This window comes from Callorhinus ursinus, unplaced genomic scaffold, assembly GCF_003265705.2.
Source record: "Callorhinus ursinus isolate GAN/ISIS: 27379988/994484 unplaced genomic scaffold, GSC_fseal_2.0 scaffold27, whole genome shotgun sequence".
NCBI lineage: Eukaryota > Metazoa > Chordata > Mammalia > Carnivora > Otariidae > Callorhinus > Callorhinus ursinus.
Genome location: NW_027397089.1, coordinates 741,982 through 764,144, shown reverse-complemented (window position 1 = coordinate 764,144; position 22,163 = coordinate 741,982). Strand labels below are relative to the sequence as shown.

At 36.2% G+C, this 22,163-nt stretch overlaps 1 protein-coding gene and 1 non-coding gene across 26 annotated transcripts in view; one reads left to right on the top strand and one right to left on the bottom strand.

Moving 5' to 3' along the window:
* Positions 1–22,163, top strand: part of REDIC1 (regulator of DNA class I crossover intermediates 1) — a 240,992-nt gene that overhangs the window by 192,695 nt on the left and 26,134 nt on the right. For 8 of the 25 annotated variants that reach the window (XR_012373928.1, XR_012373916.1, XR_012373913.1 and 5 more), the window contains one exon: positions 5,526–5,601. The exons of 3 other annotated variants lie outside the window; for them this stretch is intronic. Coding sequence is in view for 7 of the 22 variants with exons in the window: in XM_073877701.1 (XP_073733802.1) it covers positions 5,526–5,993 (468 nt within the window). In the remaining 15 variants the exon portion in view is untranslated. Of the gene's footprint in view, positions 1–5,525; positions 5,994–12,901; positions 12,996–16,933; positions 17,153–22,163 lie in introns of those variants that run through there. 14 more of the 25 variants (XR_012373922.1, XR_012373919.1, XR_012373921.1 and 11 more) reach the window with 6 other exon arrangements.
* LOC112829914 (U6 spliceosomal RNA) lies at positions 6,447–6,551 on the bottom strand. The gene has a single exon (XR_003209788.1). It is a non-coding gene; the product is annotated as a U6 spliceosomal RNA (small nuclear RNA).

Sequence of the window (22,163 nt, the reverse complement as noted above, 5' to 3'; positions counted from 1 at the left end):
CAGCTTCACGAGAATAGATATTATTTCTTCTTTGAATGTTTGGTAGAATTCCCCAGGGAACCCATCAGGCCTTGGACTCTTGTTTTTTTTGGGGAGGTTTTTGATCACTGCTTCATCTCGTTACTGGTTATTGGCCTATTCAGGTTGTCAGTTTCTTCCTGTTTTAGTCTTGGGAGTTTATACATTTCCAGGAAGGCATTCATTTCTTCCAGGTTGCTCAATTTATTGGCATATAGTTGTTGATAATAATTTCTAATAATTGTTTCTATTTCCTTGGTGTTAGTCATGCTCTTTCCCCTTTCATTCATAATTTTATTAAATTGGGTCCTTTCTCTTTTCTTTTGGCTAAGTCTGGCCAGTTTATCAATCTTATTAATTCTTTCAAAGAACCAGCTTCTAGTTTCATTGAGCTGATCTACTTTGTTTCTGGTTTCTAATTCATTGATCTCTGCTCTAAATTATTTCTCTCCTAATGCGTGGCTTAGGCATCGTTTGTTGCTTTTCCCCTAGTTCTTTAAGGTGTAAAGTTAGTTGTTGAATTCGGAATTTTTCTATTTTTTTGAGTGAGGCTTGGATGGCTATGTATTATGTGTTGGCCTGTTTTCCTTGATCTTGGGAGAGGGGTCTGCTCTGCCTCTAGGACACGAATATTTGTTTCATTCCTCAGATTAGGGAAGTTCTGAGCTACAATTTGCTCAAATATATCTTCTAGTCCTCTCTCTCTCCAACCCCTTAGGGATTCTGATAATTCTGACATTGGAATGTTTCATGGTGTCACTTATTTCTCTGATTCTATTTTCATGGATTTTGAGTTGTTTTTCCTTGGTCTCTTGTTTTCCTTCTTTTCTATTAATTGGTCTTCTAGATCACTAGTTCATTCTCTGCCTTGTTTACCCTAGCTGTTAGATTATCTAGATTAGATTGGATCTCATTGATAGCATTTTTAAGTTCTGCCAATTCAGCTTTCATTTCTGCCCTTACAGACTCTATGTTGCCATTAATCGATTTCTCCATTCTAGGTATTGTCTTCACAATTGCTACCCTGAATTTCATCTCTGACATCTTGGTTTTATCTGTATCCATTTGTAAATCTGTGGCATAAGTCATAGTCTCTGAGTCTTTCCTATTTTGGGGGTTCCTCCTCCTAGTCATTCTGTTGAGAGGTGGTTGAAGGAATGTACAGAGTTCAAATTATTGACTGCAACCCAAGCAAGATGCACCTGTTTTATAGGGACCTTAAGGTTGCCGGCCTCTTGTTTTCTCAGCCTGTCTTCTGGGGGAGGGGTCTGCTGTGCTGTTGTTCAGGGAACCCTGTTTGGGCAGAGTTGCCCTGCCCCCTGTGGTGGGGGCTGGGCTCAGTGAAAACCAGCGTTTTGGGGTTTTTCTCTGGTGGCTTTCCCTGGCGGCTTTCCGCGTCTCTTCTGAGAGAGCAGAAGAGATCGTTTCCAGCCCTCTGCCTCAGAACAGAGAGATCGCAGTCTGTTCTTCAGTGAGCTCTCCAGGCCACACACTCTCCGTTTCTGTCTGTGCTGCTATAAACTGCAGCATCCTGGGTAGTGTGCCCCTCAGCAGTGCTCCCAGTCCTCGCCTCCTGGTCCAGGCATGTCTCTGCCCTTTGTGCTTCTAAAACCACCAGTCGCCCCCAGTTTGCACGTGTGGCCCCGCCGCTCCAGGTTTCAGTCTGGGGGGCTGCCCTAAAGTCCTTTCACCATCACTACCAGCCTGTGAGTCTGTGCCCAGTCCCAGTGCTAAAGGTTACCACTCGCCGGTGGTGTAGGATCCTGATGGCTCAGCTCCCTCCCCCTTCCATTTATCCTCCAAAATCTGCCTGCAGAATCACGGCTCTCTGCTTTGTACCTTGAAACCAACTGCCTGCAATATTCTGTTTGTAGAGATCCAGATCTATCTTCTTACATCTCAGGCTGATGGTGTTATGGGTGATCAGAGTGGTGTGGTAGATATATCCAGGTCCATTCCAGGGACTGGTTGGAATAGGGTTCCCTACTCCTCCACCATCTTTTCCAGGTTCTAAATCACATGTTTCAATGATATTCTCCTTCACTGAATTCTCCTTCATTAAATCTTCCAATTTTTTTTGGTGGTAGTTGTTGTTCTGGCTCACCATCCATATTACTCTTGCTAAGGAAGAACACCAGTGACCTCTATGTTGCCAAATTCATTGGTCACTTTTCAGTTTTTATTTTATGAGAACTAATAATACTGGTAGAAGTGATTTATTTTCTTTTTTTGGAACATTTTCTTCTTTTTGCTTTTGTGATAGCACAGTATCTTGGTTTCCTTCATACCTCTTTGAATTCTACCTTACACCTTTGCTGACTCTCTTCCATCTGCCTATATAAATGTTGTAATGTTTAGGGTTTGCTACAGGACTCTTTTCTTCTCTTAACTTACACTCTCAGCTCTACGTTTCTGTATCCCATTGACATATGCTATCTGACTCATGACAGTTTTCAGCGTTATCACTTTAGCCCAGATCCTTATTTAGATGTCCAGTTTCCTGCTTGATATATCTTCTTGGATATTTCACAAAAATCTCCCTCACACCTTAAACTGAACACTCCTGGTCTTTGCCCCAAATCAGTTTTTCTGATAATTCCTATATTAGTAGATACCTTTTTTATCCACTCAATTGCTCATGCCAAAAATTTAGTTACTTTTGTCATTTCTTTCTGCCTTATCAGTTTTCTTAACCACATTCATTCCATCACTTCATCCAATCAGTTCTACATCCAAAATAAATTGCATATTCATCTACTTTTCTCAACTTCTGCTGTTAGCACACTAAAGTATCAGTATATTGTTCTTGCACTATTGTGGTTGTCTCCTGGGAGATCTCTCTACTTCCACTCTTGCCCCACTTTTTTTGTTAGCAGTCAACATGATCTTTTGAAAACCTAAATTAATCATGTTATTTCTGTGTTCATCTGTTCAGTGGATTTATAGAATCTAAACGACTTAGTGGTTATACAGGCCATGTGTAATCCGGTCTCTGGCTACATTTTGAACTTCCAGTATTCTCCCTTTTACACCACATTCCACATGTATTAACTTTTCACTTTCCTTAGCTTGTCAGTCTCTTCTGTTTCAGGGCCTTTATTTATCCTGTTTCCTTTACCTTACTGTTATTCATCCTTTATGTCTCAGTTCAAATATGTGACTTCTTCTAAAAGCCTCTCCTTGGCTCCTCAATCTAAATTAGGTCCCTTATGGGGCGCCTGGTGGCTCAGTTGGTTAAGTGTCTGCCTCTTCTCCCTCTACCCCTCCCCCTGCTGCTCTCTCTCTCTGAAATAAAATAAAAATTAAAAAAATAAGAAATTAGGTCCCTTAGTTATGCTTTCAGAGTGCTTCATACTTGTTCTTTCTAATGCTTTTCTCAATTTGTAATTATATCTACATGTATATGGTTATTCAGTTAATATCCTTTCCACCCATGAGAATGTGTGCTTTACTTTTTTTTAAAGATTTTATTTATTTATTTGACACACACAGAGAGAGAGCCAGAGAGACAAGTGGGGGAAACAGCAGAGGGAGAGGGAGAAGCAGACTCCTCACTGAGCAAGGAGCCTGATGCAGGGCTCGATCCCAGGACCCTGAGATCATGAGCTGAGCTGAAGGCAGCCGCTTAACTGACTGAGCCACCCAGGCGCCCCGAGAATGCGTGCTTTAATAGGGCAGCATCCATGTCTGCTTCACTCACATTGCAGATGCTAAAGGAATATTTTCTTGAATAAATATATCGAGCTTGTTTTCTTTAATGTGTGCCCAGCCAGTCTCAATGCTATTTCTTGGGCTTACTTTTTCTATTTCAGTGCCAATCCACTGAGACCTACACCTCATTTCAGGGTTTTTATGTTAACTCTGCCTTTTTTTTTTTTTTCTAAAGCTGGAATAATCAATACTTTAAATAGAATTTTTGTTAAAAAAATATTTTGGTTAGTTCAGTAATTAAAAGATAAATTTTTCATGAAGTTGATACATTCAAGCTAGCAAACTGAAATCTACACCTATTAAAAGTTTTTAAATTTGCCTTTTTAGGTAACAGTTGAGCTATTTATTCTTTTTTTTAAATCTTTTTCTTTTTTTAAAGTAGGCCCAATGCAGAGGCTTGAACTCACAACCCTGAGATCAAGACCTGAGCTGAGATCAAGAGCTAGATGCTTAACAGACTAGGCCACTGCTCTGAGATATTTATTCTTATTTAACTTTTCTTTTGTCTGTTTGATTTCCTGTTAGCTGATACTCTCCTTAAATTATACCTTTCATGAGACTGGGTCCATAAAAGATACAATATAGATATTTTTTGACTTAATAAGTCAATTAGTGAATAATTTATTAATACCTTTGTGAAAGGGTAGGGGGATGATGTAGCCTTTTATTATGGGGATTGATAAGAGACAAAATTCCTCTTATCTTTTTTATCTCTTTTGCATTTTTAAGATTTTTTTTTTATTTGACAGAGAGCATGCGAGAGCATGCGAGAGGGCACAAGCTGGGGAGCTGCTGAGGGAGAGGGAAAAGCAGGCTCTCCACTGAGCAGGGAGCCCTACGTGGGGCTCCATCCCAGGACCCTGGGATCATGACCTGAGCCGAAGGCAGACACTTAACAGACTGTGCCCTCTTTAGCATTTTTAATACAAGATTTATTATTATTGTTCTTGCTATTTTAAAAGTCCACAAACCTCCTGGAAGTGGTAGATTATTACTGTTTTTTAAAATTTTAATTCCAGCGTCATTAACATAGTGTTATATTATTTTCAGGTGTACAGTATAGTGATTCAGCAGTTGTATACATTACTCAGGGCTCATCATGATAATTGTACTCTTAATCCCCTTCATGTATTTCACGCATTCCCCGAAACCACCTCCCCTATAATTAAGAGTCTGTTTTTTGGTTTGTGTCTTTTTCTTTGTTCATTTGTTTTGTTTCTTAAATTCTACATATGAGTAAAATCATATGGTATTTGTCTTTCTCTGATTTATTTATTTCACTTAGCATTATTGTCATTATAGGTCCATCCATGTTGTTGTAAATGGCAAGGTTTAATTCTTTTTTATGGCTAATATTCTATTATTTATGTGTGTGTGTGTGTGTGTGTGTGTGTGTATAAATGTATGTGTAGATGTCATATCATTTTTATCCATTCATCTGTCCATGGACACTTGGACTGCTTCCATAATTTGGCTATTGTAAATAATGCTGCAGTAAACATAGGGGTGCACATAACTTTTTGAATTAGTGTTTTTGTGTTCTTTGGTTAAATGCCCAGTAGTTGAACTACTGGATCATATGGTAGTTCTGTTTTTAATTTTTTTGAGGAATCTCCAGAGGCAGTAGATTACTGTTTGAAGACTGCTGGTATACCAGTTTTGAATTGCAACCTGCCAAGTATCTTCTGTATTTTGAAATTTTCTGTAGTATGAATTTTAAGAATTCTGTGAAGTGATTGAATGATTTTTGTAAATTTAAGCAAAAATTTACAGCAAAAATACTAAATTTCTTTTAGCCATCTGAAGATGAAGATCAAATATTACAGCAAATTGAAGAATCAAATAGGAGGTCCATCAGAATCAAAGAAACAAGTAATAATTTTTATCTAGAAATGATGCCAAAACTTCCATGTGGTAGGATTATTAAGAACAATGCCAAAATTCATAAACAAAATGAGAATCGTCACCAGTTCTCAATGAAAAATAAGACAGATCAGATTCCACAGTCTCAGTGTAATTCAGCACACATACTACAAAACAAAACCAGTAATAACTGCATTCTGCAGGTTGCAAGATGTGATGCATGGGTACAAACAGGCTGTGAACCTGCAATGGAAGAAAAATTAGATGCTGCTGTACAGTGTGATATAATTTCAAAATGTAAATGTAGAAGTAATGTGTCTTCTCTTTGTAATGTTGAAAGGTGCAGTGAAGATATTAAGGCAGATACCACTGGAGGGCAGGAAATCCTTAAGAACAACTAATATTCTAAAATCTCAGCCTAAGATTTAGCATTTCATTTAATGTTCAGAATTTCATTAACATAGTAAGGAAAGAGAATATATAGCTAAGCACAAGGTGAAAGTATTTACAGGATATATTTATGGCTCGTTTTAAAACATTTAAATATTAATGTATACAGTTCATTTTACATAGTTTTTTAACATATACATAGATATATGTTCAAGATATACATAGTATGTCTTCAAGTTTTTAGAAAATAATATATATGTAAATTTACTGTTTATAATTTTCATGGTGATTATTATATTATGATATGCTGCTATTTATGGATAAAAGTATGCTTAATTGCTTCCTTCCAAGTTTTCTTTATTTTAAAATTTAGTGCAGTGCATCTGTTACCAAAAATATTCTCTTCCAAGATTTTAAAACAGAAAATAATGCTAAATAATATTTATGTTTTATAATCTTATTATAAGAATTTTGTTAGCTACTTATATTATGAATTTGCGTGTCATCTTGGTGCAGGGGCCATGCTAATCTGTATTGTTCCAATTTTAATATGCTGCCAAAGTGAGCATTATTAATCACATATTAAATATACCCTCATTAAAAAATTCTGGCAATTTTTAGATAAAATATATTTTCTGTTTTGTTTGGATAATATTTTTTGTTGGAGCTTATATTAATTCAAAGGAAAATGGTTTTCTCTTCACGAGATAAAAAATATTTCAGTGCCTTTATAAAAGAAATGTCCAACATTGGAAAAATGATTTATATTCACTAATTTTAATCTTGCTAAGATTCTTTTCAAAAATATTAGAGTTTCTCATTTATAAAATATAAGTTTTGTTTCCAACATTTTATTTTTTGTTTCAAGATTTTAAATGTTCATACTATGGAATTGACCATTTGTATGGATATATTACAAATTGCACAGCAGAGGACATTCTGAATGATACATAATTGAACCAAAAATATAGTTGGTAGGAGTTTCTGTGCCTTTAAAGGAAAGGATGATGAGATATTGAATTGTTACATGCACACATATCATTCAAAAGTTTGTGCTGCAGGGGTGATCTAAAGCATAATGATTTAGAATCACCAACAGCTGATGTTTAAACAGTAGCAATCTTAAGTTTTTAGCTAGTTTTAGGAAGTTAGTTTTGCAGACTCAGAAAGCTCAAGGAGCTCGTAAGTAATTTTCTTATAGTAATCATCTCATGAAAGGGGAATATAATTATCTGATGTACATTGATAGTTTTTCAAAAGGCTCGATTTTCATTGTGATATTAAACAAAAAGTATTCCATCATGGATTGATTATCCTGAGCATTATTTTGCAAAATATGACATAGCAATGAAGATCAGTATATAGAAAAAAAAGACCCTTTACTGGTGATACTAGAATAAGATTTAGCTGTGATTCTTAGGTTGGTTTCAAATATCAAATAAATGGATTTTTTTTCCAAATACTAATCAAAGTCTACCAGTACTGAAAGCACATTCATTATAAAAATCTACATGTAGTTATATTTTTATCAATATCATAATTGTGGCAGTTAAGCTCAGTAAGGTAAAAGGAATGTCAGGGCTTTTTAGTGCAGTGACCACACGGGATTAAATGCAGTGTAGTAAAGAATATAAACTTGCCCAAAAAGAGATCTGCCCTTTGCCCTTGGCTTTTGGGATATAATCTCTAAACCCTTGGAGTGTCATTCATCCATGATACAAATGTCTTTGTTAGCCTCGGGATTTGGGTCCAAGCTAGATAGTAACAGTGTGATTTAGAATGAGACTTGTAGTCAAGCTGTATCAGCTCAACGTCGTCTTTTTTTTTTTTTTTTAAGATTTTATTTATTTATTTGACAGAGAGACAGCGAGAGAGGGAACACAAGCAGGGGGTGTGGGAGAGCGAGAAGCAGGGAGCCAATGTGGGACTCGATCCCAGGACCCTTAGATCATGACCTGAGCCGAAGGCAGATGCTTAACAACTGAGCCACCCAGGCGCCTTCAGCTCAACTTCTTAAGGCTTTTAGAAACTGAGGTCAGCATGTGGGCAGTCAGCCATGCCACTGTGATGGAGGCCCAGTAAAGACTTTGGACACTAAGGTTTGGGTGAGCTTACCTGGTTGGCAGTATTCTGTGTGTTGTCACACATTAATACCAGGAAAGTCCTTGACTCCGTAGGAGAGGACTACTGGACGCTCTGTATTTATTACTTCCCTAGAGTGTGTCTTGTATGTTTCTTCCCTAGGCTGATTTTAATCTGTATTCTTTTCCTTTAATAAAGTGTAACTGTGAATATAACAGCTTTCAATGAGTTCTGAGTCCTTATAAAGCAAATTATTAAATTTGAGGGTGCTCTTGAAACCCCTGAAATAAGGACAGTTTTGTGGACTGTTCCTAACTTTGCAGTTGCTAACTCTTTAGGTGCTTTAAGAGGATAAAAATACTGGAAAGGAAAGTGAGTATAGATTTACAAAATCAAAAAGACATCTCTTATCTCTAGTTGAATAGATTGTAGCATACTTCTCAAAACACAAAATGGTTTAGGTTTTTCTTTGGTGAAACCATTTAATGAAAAAAAAACCTGAAGTTAAACAGCTTTCTTTCCATATTCACAACTTAAGATGTGTAAAACAAAGTGAATTCTAGCTGAGGTTTATCCAAATGAAACAAAATGGAAAGCTTAATGATTATGCACACATTTGTAATGTAAACTAGCAATCACAGTGACTGCAATGGCTGATGTATATGGTAACTGATCTGGAGTTGGTATTTAATGGATTTGTGAAACAGTGCTTTATTTTGGTCAGAATTAATTACTCTAGTAAGTTGCCATCTGTAATAGTAGGAAACTATCTTTAGGGATAGTCTCATGTAATTTTCTTTTATAGCACTTAACCATAATTGTAATTTATTTGTGTAATTTCTTGGTTAATGTTTATCTTCCCCGTGATAGCATATATAGCAGTGTAGCAAATGCTGTCCTTGCTCTGCTCACATTTCCTTGGCACTTTCCATTTCAATACATGCCAACCTGATTTCCAGCTGACAGCACCTGTGACTTATTTCCTGCGAGGTTTCTCTTGGCTGCAGACACTTGCTCTGCCTGTGTGCAGGCAGGCAGGAAGTGCCAGGGATTTAATGCTGTTTGAGAGAAGTCTTTTAAAACAATGACTGATGGGAGTTGGTGGGTAAATACTCCAGTTTCCTTGCCTCTTGTGCATGGTAACTTCCTCGAAGAATTTTCTGCACCACTGGGTACTCAAGGTGTGATCCACAGACCTGTAACATTAATGTTACAGTTGCACAGGAGTGAGTTAGAGCTGCAGATTCTTAGAACCCACCCCAAAACTACGGAATCAGAATCAAGAATATATGCTTAAATGGGTGATGTTTATACACTCTAAAGTTGGAAAGACACTATTCTTGAGTTCCTCAAAAGGGTTAAGTTGCCTACAATAGTAACTTGCTTGATAATAAACCCTTTATCAGCTTCCTTTCCTTTCTCACTTCCCTGCTTCACTACCAGTCTTTCTTGAAATCACACCCCAAAAAACTACATGCACTTAAATGTTGCATTCAGTTTTGCCTTATAGTTTGCTTCTGGGAGAATCCGTATTGACAGGGACCATGACAAATTGATGCATGAATTCTCTTCGTAGGTGTGACTCACCTACTTACTACTTTTTCTAGTTTTATGGTTCTCTAGTTCCAGTTTTCCATCCATTTCTGCCAGCTGCTGAAAACTCAGTAAGTCTGTCTAGCAGCATATTAGACACAAGTGAAGAGAGAATTTTTGAAATGAAATATATATCAGAATAAATTGTCCAGAATGCATAAGAGAAAGAAATAGAAAATATGAGTGAAACAATAAGGAGGATAGAATAAGAAGCTCCAACATCTACTTAATTGAAGTATCCAGAGCAGAGAGAGAATGGAACAGAGGCATAATTTAAAGTGATAATGCCTGATAATTTTTCAAAATGGATCAGTCATACTAATTCACAAATTCAAGAAGTCTAATAGTTTCCAAGTAGGAAAAATAATATGAAATCCATGTATAGACCCAGTATAATAAAATGGCAGAGCCTCAAAGAATATCTTGAAAGCAGCTGGAGAGGAAAAAGACTACCTTCCTACTAGGAGAGCTACATTGTTAGATGACTTTTTAATAGCATTAATGGAAGACAAAATACAGTGTACTTATACTTTTCAAATCCTGACAGAAAAAAGCTGTCTTTCTAGAATGACTTGTTTCCTTCCCTGTAGCTGCAGCATTGTTTGAAACCACCAAACATTTAGGTCTATGATTTATTTCTAGCTTTTATTTATTTTGTACCACAGAAGGTCAAAAGTTTTTTGTTTTTTTTTTTTAAACATAGGTATCTTAATTGCTCCAGCAGCATCTGTTGAAAGACAGTTTTTGCACCCAATGAATTAACTTTATGCCTTGGTCAAAAATCACTTGACCATGATGTGTAGGTTTGAACTCCCTGTGATATTCTACTGTTTTTATTATTTTACCTATTTATTATGATCTGTGTTCTAATATACATTTATTATAGATATATCTCTGTATCTCTTATGTGAAGAACACATTGTCTTGATTAATGTAGCTTTATAGTAGGTTTTGAAATCAGTTGCTACCTGTTTTTTAAAATAATTATTTTGGCTTTATATGCATTTCCATATAGCATTTGGTCTCAGTTCAATTCTACAAAAAAATCTAGTTCTTTTTGATAGGGATTGTGTTGAATCTGTTACTAATTTGACATCTTAATAATCTTGAGTTTTGCAATTAATGAATATGTGATATCCACTTATTTAGGTTTTAATGTTTTCTACCAATCTTTTGTCTAGACTGCAGCTTCATGAGCAAAATAAAGGTTGTTTTAAGCCACTGAATTTTGGGGTTTGTTGCCCAATAGTAGATAATCAGAGCACATTTTAGTACCTGGAAGTGAGGTGCTGCCACAACAAAAACCTAACACCTAGCTCTGGGATGGAGTGGCAAGCTGAAGCTGGGAGCATCTTGAGAAAATGGTTAAAGTGTAGTAGCCTTTGCAGAGACTGTTAGTGGTAACCTTATGTTAGTGGTTCGTCAGTGAGGACTGAAAGGAAATTGAGGATAATGTTACTGAAAGTTGGAAGAATGGGACGTTTATTATGTAATGATGCAACACTGTCACCTGTAGGAATGCAGAAAATAGAACTAATGAGAAAATAGAGCTACAAAATTAAGGAGATTTCAAAGTATTATAGTGACTTTTAGCTGCCTGTAGTAAAATGCAGGATGAGAGTGTTAAGCAAAAGAAATACTTTTGTATATAATGAAGTTAGGACTTGCTGGAATCTAAAAATAAGACTTTTTTATTCCAGTTTCTTCAGATGGCATACAATGCTAAAATTATGAAAAGGCTTTTGAACAAAGGTCAGTTGCAGGACAATGTCAGGAATATAGGGAATAAAGTTGATGACAAAGGTGTTATTGAACAACTCTTTCAGGGACTTCAGAAAGATTTGAGGTAGTATCTCAAACAGATAAACATCTTTAAGGATCTTAAAGGACATGAACTGCACATTGTTTCTATTCAACAACTTGGCTTTTAAGAACATCAAGGACAGGAAGCCAAAGATAATGACTTACCTTTTTTTAAGATTATTTGAGAGAGAGAAAGCATTCAGTGGAGGGGGGCACAGGGAGAGGGAGAGCAAGAATCTTAAGCAGGCTCCACGCCCAGGCGAGAGCCGGATGTGGGGCTTGATCTCACGACCCTGAGATATGATCTGAGCCAAAATCAAGAGTTGGATGTTCAACTGACTGTGCCACCCCAGTGCCCTGAGAATGACTTATCTTGATGAATTTTGTGGATGTAGCTTTTTTCTAATAGGGTGAACCCCAGTACTATTCATAAGAGACCTACAAAGTTTTATTTTTTTGCTTTTTTTGTTTTTTTAAAAGATTTATTTATTTTAGAGAGAAGCAGACTCCTCTCTGAGCACTGAGCCTGATGTGGGGCTCGATCTCAGGATCCTGAGATCATGACCTGAGCTGAAACTGAGAGTTGGATGCTTAACTGACTGTGTCACCCAGACACCCCTAAGAGACCTACAGAGTTTTAAGAGAAGTGTACTTGCAGAAACAGTGCCTGCTTGGACTAAAAGGGACAGAGACAGTACAACGTAAAAGAGGCATTTGGACTTCCAAAGTACTACTTGCAGGAAGCAGGCTGATGAAACTACTTAGCTGCAAACATAAGCAGTTTTTTTTTATGGAAAAGGATGATGAAGGGGGTTGAACCATGAGCTCAGAGGGTAGAGTTAAGATATATAGACATGCTGTGCTGCATCAGGGGACCATCAGTATATGCCTGACTGGATTTCAGAACTGTTATTGACTGGTAACTCTGGTTACCTCTGTTTCACCCCTTTTCAATAGAAAAATCTATAAAAATTACCTTATGCCTCTTATACCATGGTATTTTGATGTGCAGAGGATATATAACTTATCTCTGTAGTTTCCCAGGTCTTCAGATTGAGAATAGTTACACTTGGGGAGCTGTGCTTGATAAATAGTATCTGGAGAGTGTCATACACACTTGGGTGAGATTCTGGACTTTGAACTTATGTCTGGTGCCATAACAGGTGAGACTTTTGCCTGGGGAGGTGGTTGTCTTGGGATGCGGAGTCTATAATTTGCATGCAGAAGGAATATAAGTAATTCAAGGCCAGAGGATATGTTTGCACTTTGACTCCCCTTCCACAAACAGTGGGGTCTAATTACTCTCCTCTTAATATGGGTGAGCCTTGATGACTTATTTCTAACAAACAATGAGATAGAAGTGATGCTGCATGACTTCCAAGACTATATCATAAAAAGTAATATAGTTTCCAGCTGGTACTCTCTTTTTTCCCTCTTTCAGGACACATACCTCTGCTGCCCTGAACTGCTCTTTAAGAAGTCTGGCTGCTACTAAACCTCCATGCTGGAGAGACCATGTGGAAAGACCATATAGAGTAAGCTGCCTGAGGAGCCCCAGTCTTTTGGGTCTTCTCAGCCTGGACACCAGATGTGTGAGCAAATGAACTATCCCTCTGCTTTTAAGCAGCCCCCAGCCAAGAGTGTATAGAGATTAGCTGTCCCTGCCAGCCATGCTCATGTTGCATTATTTGTGATCAAAGTATGTTGTTTCAAGCTACTAAAAATTTGGAGGTGTTTTGTTACATAGCATTAGATAACTGAGACAGTTCATGTTTACAGGCCTTACTCTCCTCACTGCTACATTTACCGCTGAGAGCTAGAACCCTGTTTTGCAATTTATTTTTTAAATGTATATGGCCTAAAATAGTGCTTTTCATACAACGGGCACTCAGTAAATCCAGTTGGTTCTGTAAAATGGATTGAAGCACAACCAGACTACTTGTAGCTAGCTCTTTTAAGGCAGCTTCATTCTAGCATTATAGCTGTTCTCACCTCACATTTCTCCTTTAAACCTTTGTTCTTGTGGCTTTGTTTACCTTAGTTACTTTCTGACTTTGGTTCTAGTTCATAAGTTTTATATCTCTTTGACTTCATCTTGATATTTATTCCTTAACCTAACTTTTGCCTCATGACATGATACTGATAAAAACTACTAAAATGTACTGACCTATATATAAATTTTATAGCTCAAGAGCCACTGTATCCCTTGGAAATAGTGCCTAGTACATTTATATAAAACAATTAGTAATCATTTGTGGATTGACCTTACCTATGTGAAAGACACTGAAGTAATTTATATACACTACCTCTTTTAATCCTCACAACAACATTATGAAGATTATCCCCATTTTATAGATAGGGAAATTGAACTTTAAATTTGTGAAGTGTCTTTCCCAGGTCATCCAGTCAGTAGTAGAGACAAGATTCAAATCAAAGATCTAACTCTAAAGCCTATGCTTAATGACTGTGCTTTACCTCATTTTGATGTTAACATAGGTTTCTAGTTGTTGATCATGGACTTTGCCCACACGCTTTATTTGGTTTGCAGTTTAGCCTTGCCTACTCCAGAACTGATGTCCTATTTGCCTCTGATTTGTATGTTGCTACATTCTATCCTGTAGTGCATTTGTGGGGGTCCGTGGAAAGAATCTTCCATTTAAAAATGTAATTATGTACACACAAAACATCAGAACCAAGACCTATTTCAGTAATATGGAGAATAACTCTGCTTTTTTTTTAATAGAAAATATGTAAAACCTAATATTCACTGAAGCCATTGAACTATTTCCATGCTTGAAAAAATAGAACCTGTAAGAATGAATGGGTAATGACAGTTCTTTCTGATGTTAGATTTCAGTTTTAGGATTAGACATTTTAAACCTCGCTCATATACCAGTACTTTTTTTTTTTTCCTGTTAAGGTGAAATCATTTGCTCACATTGCAAAGTCTATTTTTCTGTTGCATATTGGCATAATAGTTAACTCTTTTGGCTGCTATTGGTCATTGGGTTCTCAACCAAATTATTTGGTTCTCACTAATACTTTGGTGTCATTGAATATGTTGTATGTGAACCATATTTGCCTCTTATTTGTTTCTTTAAGGATTTTTATTGAAATGTTATTTATGAGTTAGAGAAAAGGTGAAGTAGAAAAATTGAGAGTGATTAACAAGGTAGACTAAAAGAGAATTTAGCAACATTTGAAAAATCAGAGTACAATGAAGTGCAAAGATATCTTTTTCCTATCATAACTTAATTGCAGTTGACTCTTGAACAACACAGGTATTAGTGGTGCCAACCCTCGTGTAGTCAAAAAGCCACATATAACTTTTGACTCCCCTAAAAACTTAATTACTAATAGCCTACTATTGCAGCCTTACTGATAACATGAATAGTCAGTCAACACATTTTTTTGTGTGTTATATGTATTATATACTGTATTCTTAAGTAAGCTAGAGAAAAAATGTTATTAAGAAAATCATAAGGAAGAGGAAAATACATTAATAGTACTATAAAAAATCCAAGTATAGTGGACCCCTGAAGTTCAAACCTTGTGTTGTTCAAGGGTCTACTGCATACCGAAACTTTATTATGTTTGATATTAGTTAATTCCAGTCTGTCTTTAATAGTTGATAATGGAGCACTACTTCATTTTATGTACGATCAGATCCAAGGATCATGATTTTCCATATCTGTTTTTACTTGGAAATTACTTCATCTGACTCTATATGATGTGACCCCCCTCCCCAAAATTGCTAAGTGACATTTTCCAAATTACTTCATAATGGCTCTAAGTAATGACTTCTTTGTTCAATACCCCTGAAGGTAACATATTTCAGTTTATTTCTTAACTAGAAATCTTTTCTGAATTTCACTGTTAAATGTAGAATAGTTTTTGCCATGTTGTATACAATGCTAGAATAAAGTGTATCTTACAATAGGTACTTATTAAATTTTTGTTGAAGGAATGAGACTCTTTTCTTGGGTAGATTTGGTCACTCTGCAGTCACTGGAATGACAGAAATGGGGATGTTTTTAAGATGGCCTAGACTTATTTTTATTTACCATCTCATATGGCTCGAACAGGAATTGGGCTCTGTAGCATTTTACAAGCCATCTAACATTCAAGGCCTTACGTAGCCAAAAGTTCCTTTGCTATCACACCAGGCCTGCTTCCTTCTCAGCTTATTACCATTAACAACAATAACCAATATGTGTTCTACACAGCATATGTCATCTTTGGCTAATCACCCCATAATATTATTGATTGAAGTGAGCATTTGTAGCCTAAGAGAGAAAATATTGAGTTCCTACAAATTCTGTGATATTGGAACTCATAAGTAGCAGAAAGAAACTAGACTGTTTAAAGCCAACAGATTCTATTAAGCCATAATTATTAAATGTTCTTTAGGGGCATTAACGTTCATGTTGTTATAACGTGAAATAAAGATGACCATTGTTAATGAAATGGCCGATGAAATAATGATGTGGAACTGAGACCCAGAGTTGCAGAGCTGTTTACAAACTAACTGTGGGTTTGGGGTAGGGGTGCTATTATAGAATCACTATAACATGTTTTTATAGTATAAGGTCATATTTATCTTTTTTTTCTCCTTTGCAATGTGGTGAGGTCAGTGTTTACAGCCTGTTCCATACAACATTTCCAGACATCTAGTTAAGTTTCAAATGTCACTGGGATGGGTACACATATTTTTGAACATGCAGCCTTAACACATTAAAAAATTCTGCAGGGTAAAAAAAGTATATATATTTTCCAGAATTCTTAACCTATAAGTCCTCCTTTTGCTCTTCATGTAAAAATGTAGTTAACAGTTATTTTTAGAGGACTTAAATATGTATGTGCAAAAACCTAGGGGTTATGGGAGATACAAATTAATTGAGATAGCCCTTTTCTCAGTGAGTTTTTAATTTAATAAAGGGTTAATTCCTTTGTTCATTCATGTGTACTCAGTGTAGGCACTGTGAAAGCAATGACCAGAAGAAAACAAGATAGATTGATCCCTAGTCACATAAAACTCATGGTTTAGTAGGAGCTACCATAAAGAGAATACAGAATATCATGATTGAATTATTTATAGAGAGTTAAAATATATCACTTTTGGCTAGGATGCTCAGGTAAGGCTTTCTGGCAGGTATACTTAAAAATATTACAAGTCATTGTGAAATAAATGCTGTCTTCATTTTTGAGCAGAATGGATATAAGAGGGGTAGAAACCAAATGAAATACTTAAGATTGCAAAAATCGTCATGATTCTCTATCCCTCCCTATAGTCACAACTGGTACATTATAATGTTGCATGTTCTTCAGTTAAGAGGTGGAATCTATTTCTTTATCCTTGCAATTTGGGTAGGTGGCATGAGTTGATTTTGCCTATAAAATCTAGCAGATGTGAATTTGTGTCAGTTCTGAGCCTAGACTCAAGAGGGCTTGCATACTTATGCTTTCTTAAAAGGATGCTCAGCTGTGTTGGAAAATTCTGGGCAAGCCAGCTGAAGAATGAGAGACCACATAGAAGAGAGATGAGCCATCTCAGCTGAGGCCGTCTTGGAAAGCTATCACCCCACCCCTCCAGTAGCTGACCTCATGCATTAGTGAGCTCAGCAATAACCCAGGAACCACCCATCTGGGCACAGTCTGAATTGTCAGCCCACCAAATTATGAGCTAAATAAATACTTGTGGATGTGAAACCCCTGCATTTTGGGTTGTTTTTTACATAGCTGATGTAGCATAGTTAATAAGTAAAAGTGCACGTAGATGGGATTTGGTGGCTGGGTGTTAGACATTGGGGAGGGTATGTGCTATGGTGAGCACTGTGAATTGTGTAAGACTGATGAATCACAGACCTGTACCCCTGAAACAAATAATACATTATATGTTAAAAGATAAGGGAAAAATGAAGGGGTGTAGTCAGAGGGGGAAGACGAACCATGAGAGACTATGGACTCTGAGAAACAAACTGAGGGTTCTAGAGGGGAGGGGGGTGGGGGATGGGTTAGCCTGGTGATGGGTATTAAGGAGGGCATGTACTGAATGGAGTACTGGGTGTTATACGCAAACAATGAATCATGAAACATTACATCAAAAACTAATGATGTATGGTGACTGACAAAATAAAATTTAAAAAGTCCATGTAGGGAAGAATGTTTTAATTACCAAGCTCTCAATACCATTTGTATGGTATACATACTTTTGGAAATTTTTTTAGCAAGCCAGTTTTATTTTCTGTGGTGAATTCCGATGGCAAATTTCTTGGGGCAAACATGGAGTTTGGATTTCTAATATGCACGGATTATGTAGCTCTCCAAAAAGTTTGTATCAAATTAATAGGAAACAGCGTGTATCCAGTTTCACTAAAACAGCATGTTGTAATTTTTTAATATCTTTGCTTATATGTTTTGATTTTGGGGGGGCACTTTGCTAAGTAAAAGTGATATTAAGGTTTTCTTCAGTTTATATCTTGGTATCACTTACAAGGATAATTTGTGGTCAGAAATAAGAATCACCAGAGGGAATCAGTGAGGCCCTTGTTTTCCTATAGTTAAATAATACAGTGAGGAAGAAAGAATGTGAGATTTAGAGTCCAAGCAACTATATTTGCTCAGAAAATACAATTTGCTTGATTTTTTTTAGATTATATTTTCTCAACTTTTTTCTTGCTTCCCCAAAACTAAGAGATAATCTTTAAAATTCAGCTATTTTTTTTTGTAATGAAATGAAAGCCACATGAAGGAAGTCTAATTTGTGTTATCTGAGTAAACTATTTTTAAAACTAGTGTATCTTGAGTTTGAGTAGTCATTTCATGAACAAAAGTATTCCTTCTTAAATGTATCTTTAATTTTAGAAAGGATTTCAGGTTTTCTTAACATTTCTGTATAAAAGTATTTTCTTATGCCTTTAGAGTTTTTACTAAATTTAAATCCCTCTTATTCTACATTCTAAATGGATTTTGAAATTCTCATGGGTTGATGTCCTTAGCTTACGTAGTACCTACCATAATCCCGGGGACATCCAAGCATATCAGTAGAATTCAAGTAGCCTGGTCATCATCTTACCAGGGAATATGATGAGAGTGTTTTTTTGCTGAGGAGAATCAGTATTACTGAGACTAGAATTTTATTGCATGATTAATTTAACAGGGCTTGGTACATGGCTGGATATAGAGGTGGCAGACAGTACAGTGATAATTAATGCTCTATCTGTTTTTAAAATTTTATTTGAGAGAGTGTGGGGGAGGGGAGCGAAGGGAGAGGGACAAGCAGACTACACCGATCGTGCCTGACGCGGGGCTCGACCCCAGGACCCTGCGATCATGACCTGAACTGAGATCGAGAGTCCGACAACGAACCGAACCGCCCAGGCGCCCCTCATGTTGTCTGATTTGAGCTAGCTTGATGGCTTTTTTTTAAAGGGTTATAAAATAATTTGTTAATTAAATTAATAGTTCAGTTAATTTATTTGTATACAGTGCATATTCTACAATTGCTTATTGATGATAGCAAGGTTATGTGACTGTGAACTATTTTTGAGATGTGGCATATTGATTTTTAAAATTTTACTTAAAAAAATTTTTATTCCAGTATAGTCAACATACAGTGTTAACATTAGTTTCAGGAATACAATATAGGTAATTCAGCAGTTCTATACATTACCCAGTGCTCATCAAGATAAACATACACTTAATTCCCTTTACTTGTTTCACCTTTCCCCCACCCCACCTCTGGTAACTATCAGTTTGTTCTCTATAGTTGAGTTTGTTTTTTGGTTTGTCTTGCTGCTGTTTATTTCTTAAATTCCACATATGAATGAAATCATATGATATTTGTCTTTTTCTGACTTACTGCACTTAGCATTATACCCTTTAAGTCTATCCATGTTTAGCAAACGGCAAGATTTCAGTCTTTTTCAATGGCTGAATAATATTCCATTATATGTATATACCACTTCTTTATCCATTCATCTATGGATACTTAGGACCCTTGGGCTGCTTCCATAATTTGGCTGTTATAAATAATGCTGTAACAAATATAGGGGTGTATATATCTTTTCGAATTAGTGTTTTATATTTTTTGGGTAAGTACCTAGTGGTGCAATAACTGGATCATATGATAACTCTATTTTTAGTTTTTTTGAGGAGCCTCCATACTGTTTTCCACAATGGCCACACCAGTTTTCATTCCTACCCACAGGGCATGATGGTTCTTTTCTCCACATCCTTGCCAACACTTGTTGTTTTTTGTGTTTTTTTATTTTAGCCATTCTGACAGGTGTGAGGTGATGCCTTATTGTGATTTTGATTTGCATTTCCCTGATGATGAATGATGTTGAGCATCTTTTCATGTGTCTGTTGGCCATCTGTATGTCTTTTTTGGGGAAATGCCTGTTTATGTCTTCTGCCCAATTTTAATTGTATTATTTGGTTTTTCTGGTGTTGAGTTGTATAAGTTCTTTATGTATTTTGGATACCAACCCTTTATTGGATTTGTCATTGCAGATATTTTCTTCCATTCAGTAGATCGTCTGTTAGTTTTTTAAATTGATTCCTTTGTTGTGAAGAACCTTTTTATTTTGATTAAGTCCCAATAGTTTATTTTGCTTTTGTTTCCCTTGCCTCAGGAGATATATCTAGAAAAATGTTGCTTTGGCCAGTGTCATAGGGATTACTACCTGTTCTCTCTCTTCTACGATTTTTATGGTTTCAGGTCTCACATTCAGGTCTTTAATCTATTTTGAATTTATATTTGTATATGGTGTAAGAAAGTGGTCCAGTTTCATTCTTTTTGCATTTAGCTGTCCAGTTTAACATCATTTTTTGAAGAAAGTTTTTTTTTTTTTTCTATTGCATATTCTTCCTTCCTTTGTGGAAGATTAATTGACCTTATCAGTATGGGTTTATTTCTGGGCTATTTATCCTGTTTAGGATAGACTTATGTGTCTGTTTTTGTGCTACTACTATACTCTCTGGATTACTACAGCTTTGTAGTATAACTTGAAATCTGGAATTGTGATACCTCCAGTTGCGTTCTTTTTCAAGACTGCTTTGGCTATTTTGGGTTTTCTGTGGTACCATACAAATTTTAGGATTGTTCTAGTTCTATGAAAAATGCTGTTGGTATTTTGATAGGAATTGCATCAAATCTGTAGATTACTTTGGGTAGTATGGACATTTTAACAATATTCTTCTAATCCATGAGTATGGAGTATCTTTCCATATGTTTGTATTGTCTTCAATTTCTTTCATCAGGATTTTATAGTTTTCAGAGTACAGGTCTTTCACCCCTTGAGTTAAGTTTATTCCTAGGTATTTTATTATTTTTTATACAACTGTAAATGGGATTGTTTTCTTCATTTCTCTTTCAGCTGCTTCATTATTAGTGTATAGACATGCAATAGATTGGGACACCTGGGTGGCTCAGTCATTTAAGTGTCTGCCTTTGGCTCAGGTCATGATCCCAGGGTGCTGGGATCAAGTCGCACACTGGGCTCCTTGCTCAGCGGGGAGCCTGCTTCTCCCTCTGCCTGCTGCTTCCCTTGCTTATGCGTGCACATGCTCTCGCTCGCTCTCTCTGACAAATACATAAATAAAATCTTTATTTTATTTTAAATCCTCCTGGTTTCATTGATCTGTTTTATTAAGTATCTATTTTTTTTCTGCTCTAATCTTTATTTTTGCCTTCCTTCTACTGGTTTTGGTTTTTTTGTTCTTTTTCTAACTCCTTTAGGGATATGGCTAGGTTCTTGGAGATTTTTCTTCTTGAGGTTGTCTGTACTGCTATAAACTTCCTTCATACAGCTTTTGCTGCATCCCAAAGATTTTGGATTATTGTTTTTTCATTTTCATTTGTCTCCATATATTTTTTTGATTTCCTCTTTGATTTTTTGATTAATCCATTCATTGTTTAGTAACATGTTATTTAACCTCCATGATTTTTTGTTGTGGTTGATTTTTATTTTCATAGTGTTGTGGTTAGATAAGATGCATGGTATGATTTCGATCTCTTTGAATTTGTTGAGACTTTATTTGTGGCCTAATAAGGGATCTCCTACGGAGAATGTTCCATGTGCACTTGAAAATAATATATATTCTGCTGTTTTAGGATGGAATGTCCTGAATATATGTTAGATAATCTGTTCCAGTGTGTCATTCAAAGCCACTGTTTCCTTGTATTTCCATTTAGATGATCCTTCCAGTGATTTAAGTGGGGTGTTAAAGTCCCTCCTATTATTGTATTACTATCAGTTACTACCCTTTTGTTTGTTATTAACTGCTTTATGTATTTGGGTGCTCCCATGTTTGGTGCATTAATATTTATAATTGTTATATCTTCTTGTTGGACTATCCCCTGTCCTTCTTTGTGTCTTATTGTTACGGTCTTTGGTTTGAAGTCTTTTTTATCTGTTGTAAGTATTGCTGCTTGGGCCTTTTTTCACATCTGTTTGCATGTTAAATTCTTCTCCATCCCTTCACTTTCAATCTGCATATGTCTCTGGGTCTAAAATGAGACTCTTGTAGGCAGCATATAGATGGGTATTGCTTTTTTATCCATTCCGTCACCCTATGTCTTTTGATTGGAGCCTTTCTTTCTTTCTTCCTTTCTTTCTTCCTTTCTTTCTTCCTTTCTTTCTTTCTTTCTTTCTTTCTTTCTTTCTTTCTTTCTTTCTTTCTTTCTTTCTTTCTTTCTT